Source organism: Phocoena phocoena, chromosome X (assembly GCF_963924675.1).
Source record: "Phocoena phocoena chromosome X, mPhoPho1.1, whole genome shotgun sequence".
NCBI lineage: Eukaryota > Metazoa > Chordata > Mammalia > Artiodactyla > Phocoenidae > Phocoena > Phocoena phocoena.
In genome coordinates, this window is record NC_089240.1 from 68,424,509 (window position 1) to 68,432,874 (window position 8,366).

At 34.9% G+C, this 8,366-nt stretch overlaps 1 protein-coding gene across 1 annotated transcript; it reads left to right on the plus strand.

Moving 5' to 3' along the window:
• The first annotated feature begins 5,261 nt into the window (after positions 1–5,261).
• On the plus strand, positions 5,262–6,161 carry LOC136142164 (TLR adapter interacting with SLC15A4 on the lysosome-like). The gene has a single exon (XM_065900201.1). It carries the CDS (start codon positions 5,262–5,264, stop codon positions 6,159–6,161), a length of 900 nt encoding a protein of 299 aa, XP_065756273.1.
• Positions 6,162–8,366: the final 2,205 nt, after the last annotated feature.

The following is an 8,366-nucleotide window of genomic DNA, read 5'->3' on the forward strand; positions in this document are numbered from 1 at the left end:
ATATGTTGAATTGATAACATTTAGTCTATTTTGTGTTAAATAAAATCTATTAAAATTAATCTCATCTTTTTTAAAAGTGGCTACTTAAAATTACATATGTGGCTCACAATATATTGCTGTTGGAAAACATTGTTCTATAATATTTCCTACATCTTGGTCAAAATAATTCATCTAAGCTCTAATTAAGCTAAGAAATGTCTGATCTATGCAAATACACCTTCTTCTTTGAAATTAATCAGTTTTTCTTTTTGGGGTTGCCCAAACTTCTCTGAAGATTTTGGCCATTCACTCACTGGCATTTCCCCCCTCTCATCCTAAACAAGGTTCTTTACCTCTTCCATTTGAAACATCCATAAAATTATTGGAAGCCCTGAAGTTGAGCTCAAGACACAGAAGCCTCCAAGATCAATCAGTTCTTAGAGCACAATATGAGTGAGGGTGTTAACCACATTCTCTATTCTCCCCTGCACCTCCCACCCCGAAAACCTAGAGGAGGGAGCTGAACAATGAAAGGCATGAAGGGGATGGTAATGTCTTAGAACAATCCTGAAGTCCCCAACTGGAATGTCTTCACTTTAGTCCTTTTTGCCTGCTGAGGCCCTTTCTCTTTCCACTCACCTCCCTACACCCTAACACGCTGGTGTAATAGATTTTAACGGAGCTCATTGTTTTCACTCCGAGGTTACTTTGCAGAAGTAACCCGGAGTCAGCCACTTCACCGTTGCGTCCTGCTCACCAATGCTAGAAGCTGTGTCCCAACGCCCGGCCCTTCTCCAGGGCTGTTGCTAAGCGCCAGGGGCCCTGCGCTCAGGATTGGCTGGTAAACAAGTGCCCTTGTGGCGCAAGCGATCGCCCATTCTGGGAACTCTGGGCGCCTAGTGACTAGGAGGCTGTAGCACCCCCCACCCAGCCCGGCCTGTGGGGAGGGGCTGAACTCTCAAGGAGGATAAACTCTAGTTAAGGCCTCTTTTCTCCCTTCATCTGCACGGCTCACGGGAGGAGTGGCAGGAAGAGCCAAAGGACTCTGCATTCCTGCTGCCCATTCTCCCACCTCCTTGCTTGGGAATGGTGGTGAGTGCTTGGCAAAGGCGGCCACGAATGAAGGGCCAAGACACCTGAGGGAGAAAATGACCAAAACATAAAATTAAGTGTGAAGAAAACAAATAAATTAAAACTCATGTTGCTTGGGTTTGTAGGAACAGAGCAAAAGGTGCCAATGCTTACCTGGACGGGACTGGACCACCATAGCAATCTTTTTTACCTTTTCCTTTCCTCCTTCTCGAGGATGTGCTTTGCAGGGCACCCCTTCCTTCTGGGAATTAACCTTTTGGTTTGTGTGCTAGTGGGTGCAATAGTCCCTGACTGTCCTAGCACTTCCTCTCCCCCTGTGTAAAAAGGTGACCTCGCATTTTAATGCCCATTTTCCCTTCAATACCTTTGTAGCTCAGTATTCCAACCTTTATTCTCATTTTAATATTTTCCAGTAGTTGAAGATCAGGATAATATTTACAGGATTTTTTGGCTTTGCCAAAAATGGGTAATGAAAATTGAGAGTGAAGTGCCAAAAAACCTCAGAACCAGCTTTTGTGTTAGGCACATTTGGATTCCACTTCGTAACTATGGGTCTCGGGCAAATTATTTCCCCTGAATGTCAGTTTCTCTGTTGTTAAAGTGAGAAGGGTGATGCCTACATGACAGCATCATCTGTGAGGAGTAAATGAACTGAGTATGTAAAAGTGTTTAGCATATGGTCTGACAAGCAGGTAGTTCAGAAAATGATAATAATTATTGATGATAATAAGTGCCAGACTCTTTGCATCCTGCTTGGAAACAAACACATTAATATGAATAAGAAAAAAAAACATTTACCTTCAAGGAACTCAGAGAGTGATAACTGATGAGATGAGGTAAATGCATTGTAGAAAAATCTAAACCAGGCTAGGTGGGTCAAGGCACTTCAGGGATCTGAAGAAATGAGTGCTAAACTGACCTGAAGGATGTATAATTTGCAAGGTAGTTATAAGAATAAAGGAATTTTAGGTAGAAGGAAAAGTCATGAAGCAACATGGTAATTGCAACTTTGGGGAGCAAGTGGAGGAATAGAGGTTAAGAAAGTAAACAGGGAAAAGCACATAGACCTTTAGGTTTCATGTTAGATTTTGATTTTTAGCATTTTCCAAGTTGTTTTCTGTTTTGTAAAAATGTAGAAAATCATGACTTGCAGATTTGCTGAGAAGATTAAATAAGTGCAGATGTTGCCTAAAAGCATCTTTCACTTATGAGACACTCAATATATTGTATCTATTCTTATTATTAATCTATTAGAAGCCATTGAAGGACTTAGCATGTTTGTGCAAAAGGTGGATAAATCTAACATGTCAACTGGATTTGAAAGGGGGCAAGATTGGAAGCAGCTGCAGAATCCAATAACAAAATGACAGTAGTGAAAGTCAGAGATATTTAGGACAGAGGACTGCTAAAATTTGGATCAGCCAGATATAGAGATGAGTAAGGCAAAGGAAATGGGGTGTAACAAGTGAAGGAGTTTAGGTTAGAAACAATTTGAGATCTCCATTTTCTTTTACTATTCCTTTGTGATAGCAGTGGTAGAAAAATCTATTTTTTTTACAATTGTTTCCATTATCTTTCTGGTGTGAGGTTGTGAAATATTTTCTCATTTTGCTGTGAGCCATTCCCTCACATCCATGCTAAATTAATACACTATTTCTTACAAGAGGTTGTCTTTGACAACCTAAGAAAAAGTGGTTGGTATGGTATACAAAATTAGAATTAACCTATTCTGTAGGATGTTTGTGATAACTATTTTGAAATAATTATTTGTAAAACAAAAGCTGTATGATAATTATAGCTGAAAGCATCAACTATGTAGAAATTTTGTTCATGCTTTCCAATCTACTTTGGCTGTTTGTATCTGGGTTTAAAATCATTCTAAAGAATGGGTCAAACTCCTGTGAGATTGAGAAAATACATTCAAAGAAATTAACATTGTTTTTTTCTTGTCCTTTTATATATGTGGACTATTTTTCAATCATGTAAATAATACATGAATACATGTACATTCTAGAATAATTCAAACCATATAGAAGTATAGGGAGTAAAAAATAAAATTAACCCTTCAACTTCTCCCTGCCAACCCCCTCCCAGAGGAAACCACGGTTAACAGTTTGATTTGTATTCTTTTCCACAAACACGATTACATATATTAAGTCAATTAAAAGGGAGAAAAAAATCTGTTGTAGCAGGAAAGTTAAGCACACAGTATTTAAAGCCAGGCTGCCTGGGTTCTAACCCAGAGTCTACCACTTAGAACTGTATGATATTGGACATCTTATCTAGCTTTTCTGTCCCTCAGTTTCTTCACAGATAAATGGTAATTATCATATCTGTTTTATATAGATGTTAACAGGATTAAATTAGTATATGTGAAGTATTTAGAAAAGAGCTTGGCACATAGTACACACACAACACATAATGGAATCATACTGTTTATATGGTTCTGCAACTTGCATTCCATCAATAAACATAGCGGCAATATCGTGTAGTGATTAAGTATGATTCTGAATCCAATTGCTTGGTGCAAATCCTAGTTCCACCATTTACTAACTTTGTGAACTTCAATAAGTATATAACCTTCCTCTGTCTTTTTTCCTCTGTAAAATGGAGATAATAGTTTCTGTTTTAAATTAAGTCATATATGTAGAACATTTAGAATGACTGTTATGTAGTAATTCCTTATTTTTAACATCATTCCATCATTAAAAATCCTCAGTTTAGTATTTCATACAATAGATATGTTAGCCATTGTCTTATTGATGGCCATTTAAGTTATTTTTAATTATTCAGTGTTACAAAATATGCTGGTTACCATACTGCTTTTTTCTACTTAAAAAAATTAAAATATCCTTGTCTCTATCTTCATTTGAATGAAGAAAGCTATTGCTGTTAACATTTCCCACTGTCGTTCTCATTTGCATCTTGAATAAACACTTTCAAGATCCTCTTTTAGTATGTGATCATTACCATACCATATATGTGATCAACCCACATTATTCTCGTATTAGCTGGTTCAGCCCTAAGGTATGAATGGAAAGCAGAACTGTTTCATTTTGTGTGGTTAAAGTTATCTTTCTGAGGTATAAGCAAGAGCTGAGAAAAAAACAAGCCAAAAGGGACTTTTCCTGTGTTTGGACTGTTGAAATCTCAGAAGACTGAATCTTTCTTTAGGTATCCTGACATTTGGAAAAGGTAAGTCTAAATTCTCATGTATTTTAGTTTGTATTGTTTTATTTTCTACTCAAAAGCCTTTAAATATGAATAAGTAGGTTTCCTGGAAACATTTATAGTAGACACTACAGACCTATTAAAGGAAACTTGTGTCTTGAATCAAATCTGCTTTTTCCTTTTCTACTCTTGTAGAGTTTATAGGGAAAATTGGAAGTCTTAAAATTGCACTAAAGATTAATGCAAAAGACTGACATAAGTGCTTTGGGAAATAAGTTTTAAGTCCAAAAGAAAAGAACAGAAGGAAGGAAAGAGGGAAGGAAGAGAGGAAGGGAAAGAAAATAAAAAGAAAAAAGGATGGTAGTGAATTTGACAAACCTATTTGCATTTAGATTACTGAAAAATCAGTGTGTATCTTAATAGTTTAAATCAGTTTGCATAAATCCAAACTATATATAAATATTCATCCCTCAAACACATTCTAAGGTATAGTAATTGTTTTCAATATGACTCAATATTAATTAAAACACAGTTAAGACCAATTCCTTGAAAACAGACTTGATTTTTAGCAGACTATTTGAAGATAAAGAGTTAAGCACTTTAATAATTTTAAAATAAATCATTTATGACAGTGGAATATATTAAAATAATTATACATTTGTATAAGTTTGTACTTTTAAAACATTTGTATACCATATAATATCCTGACAATAACCTTGTGAAAAAGTCTGGGGAGCATTATTATCACCATTTAATTAATAGGAAAATTGAGGAATTTTCCCAGGAATAATAAATAAATTACCTTATGGTAAATAGTTAATGACAGAGTCAGAACCCAAGTCTCCTTACTCCTGTTCCTATTCTCTATCCTTTGGGCAATAGTGCCTCCCTAAATCATTTGTGTTTTCATGTAGGAGTTAAATCTTGATTAGACATTTTAATGTACATTGCCTTAATGAGTTTTTTTTATATTACAGGAATATATTGCACTCTTCTCTTTAGAAACCTTGTCTAATAAAATGCTTGGAGAAGCCTTCCTAATTGAACTCCTATACAAAAAACCACTTACATGTAAGAAAACCTCAAATGATGAAAAGGAAACTTGGAAAAAGCAGCTTTTAGATATAGAAGACAAGTCACTTTCCCCTGATAAAATGGAAAATCAAAATAAGGTCATGAAAGAAAGTTTAACAGAGCAAAGTAACGATAAAAATAAAATAAAATCTGTGGATGAGGTAACTGTAGCAAAATGCAAAAGTGCATCCCTTCCAGGAAATGTGTCTGCTGCGTTACCCATTCCAAAGAGAGAACATGATGAAAAACAACTAGATTTATACCGATCTTGTTCATGTACAAGTATCTGCCAGAATTATCCGGACCTGCAGATTGGAGGAGACCACGTGGGTAACATGTATGATTCCGGCTGCTTTGTGGAACACATACGTGATGATGCTTTTAACGGTCCTCTTTTACTTTCAGTAGATGTACCGTTGGGTCATTCTCCCATCAGTGAACCTCTAGAGAAATTACCTGCCTCAAAACTTTTGAATGGGGATGAAATTCAAGAAAAAAGTATGTTGTTTCATAAGCAGCCCCTCTCTAATTCTATGCTTAATAGTTATATGGAAAAAAAAGTGGACGAACTCTACAAACAGTTTTTGGAAGAAAATCTCACTAGGTGCTGCTCCATAACCAATCTTATGGCTTCTAATTTGTTAATGAATAATGTAAATCAGATTAGTCTTCAAATCTCTCAAGAGCAGAACACAGAGGCATCGAAAGCTCAGGAAGTTCTCTTACATTCTTTAGCAAGATGTAACCTCTGTAACATTTCCCACGGAAATAGTTCTGAATTTAGCACTCCTAATTTACAAATTTCAAACCAGAGAGGTAGGGAACTTGTATCACATCTGCAATAAGAACCAACTGTAGGTTGGTTGGACTAGCTTATGAGACTGGAGTAACAGCAGTCTTCTCTGGCTTATTGTATCACATAAGACCCCTTTGTGGTGTGGTTATTACATTTTTCGAGAAATTATTTGACCAATGGTACATCTGAATTCTTGTAGATGACAATTTAAATGATTGAGTTTTATGACCATATTTTTAATTGTTTTGACATCTTTAATGCTTGCTACATTCAAGTTTGTATATTCCATATATGCTTATCTAATTGCCAGCAACATCCCAAATTGATTACCTCACTCTCACTCATCAGATTTATTTACCACAAAAGTGATTAAATAAAAGTGAGATGAGGAGAGAATTATTGCTCTCAGATACTGAAAAGACAACTAGAAACTGTATCAGACAGGGATATTTCTTTCTCCACAAAACTGTTTAAAGACATATGAGTAGTGCTTAAATATCTTTCTTTTTATTTTCAACATACAGAATCTGACAATCAGAAATTCTTCAAACAAAAGTTGGATTTAAATGATATTTGAAAGAAATGTGGAAGGAGGGCTTAAGGAAAAATGGAAAATTTGCCATTAAGATTTGCAATTGAACTTGATGCTTTTGAACTTCCCTGGGACAAGCATCAACTATTATATATCACTCTGTCATGCATGGTGGTTTTCAGCGATGGGAGGAAGGAAAGCATATACGTAGAGTGAACAAAGTGCATAGAGAACCACCATCTAGAAATGAAGAGGATCTCCTGGCAATATTTACATTTCTCAGATTATCCTCAATCAAGATCCTGGCTTAGGATAAAAGCAGGGAGTTATAGCAATTTTGGAATTAAATTAAATTAATTAATTAACAAAACATACCTAAGAATGGTATAGTTTACTGCAGACTTGGAAACAAGACCTTATACTTTATAGCTCAAACTTCTCTCCCAGGTATAGTAAAATGATTGACATGTATTTTGCTTGTAAAATGAAATGGTATGAATTTATGTTATGGAATTGTTATGGTTGCATTATATATTAATAAGATTTGTACCTTAGTACTCACATATTCTGTTCCAATTATCTCTTTGGTCTTTGATTAAATTTTAAAGAATAAATTACTCAGATGCTCTTACAATTTGTTCTTTTTGATCACACAATCTTTAGTTTATTTTCAGTGTCTTCAAATTTCTATGATCTAATAATAAGTACCCCTGATTTGTTTCCTGTTCATCAGTCCTTTCTCCAACATCTTCTCCAATAAGCCTCCCAATCCATTTCCACCATTCCGACATTTGATTCTGAAGAGACAATGGATAAGGGTTTTGGAACAACTGACTTAATGTCTTATAGATACAGAAAAAACAGTTGTGTGCATATTGTTTTATATATTGCTAAATTTGTACATTTTAATATGAGTTACCAAAATGATAAAATATTAATGTTAAACTTTATCTTTTCTAAAGTGAATTAAACGTCATTGGGCAACATTATTGGTGTCAAGTTTTCTTAGAGATTGTAAAGTATTAATACGTATTAATACTTTACAAAGAAGATATATTCATAATAGTATTAAGACTACATAGTATTATATTAAAAAACACAATATTTAGCTAGTACCAAATTTAGAAGTGCATTTAATTATTACTCTAATATTTCAATTTTCTCCCTCTTGCTTATGTCATCAAAATTCTTAATTTCTAAAGATTACTCACTTACTGTTAAAACAGCCTAAGAATTCAATGCGATATTTAAGCAAGGAAATATAATAAATTTAGTGTTATTTTCATCTTGACCTCATACTTGCTGCCTTCAATGCTTGGGTGAAATATGCATAAGGGGTTGTGGTTTAGCATGTTTGGATCCTAAGTAGACATTCTTCATTCTATCTTTCATCATGGGTTTCACTTATATGACAATGCAGTTCCATTTTAAAATGTTATTTAAAATGTATGGAATGATAAATTTCTTTCTGTCTCACTTTTTTGGGGAGTTGAAAGTATTACTTTTGTGCTTCTATGAAAATGGAGAATGTTATTGATTCAGCAGTGTGGGAGGATCATCATTTCTGGGTAGGGAAGAATTTCAACAGGTTAAGAATGACGCCCAATATAATGTTGCTCCCTACCTGTATAGGTCAGTTTAATTTATATCCCATATTTGGATTTCAGGTCACTATTGTAGGGCCCAGAGTGGGTTTGACCCAGTCTCAAGTAATTTTCTGTC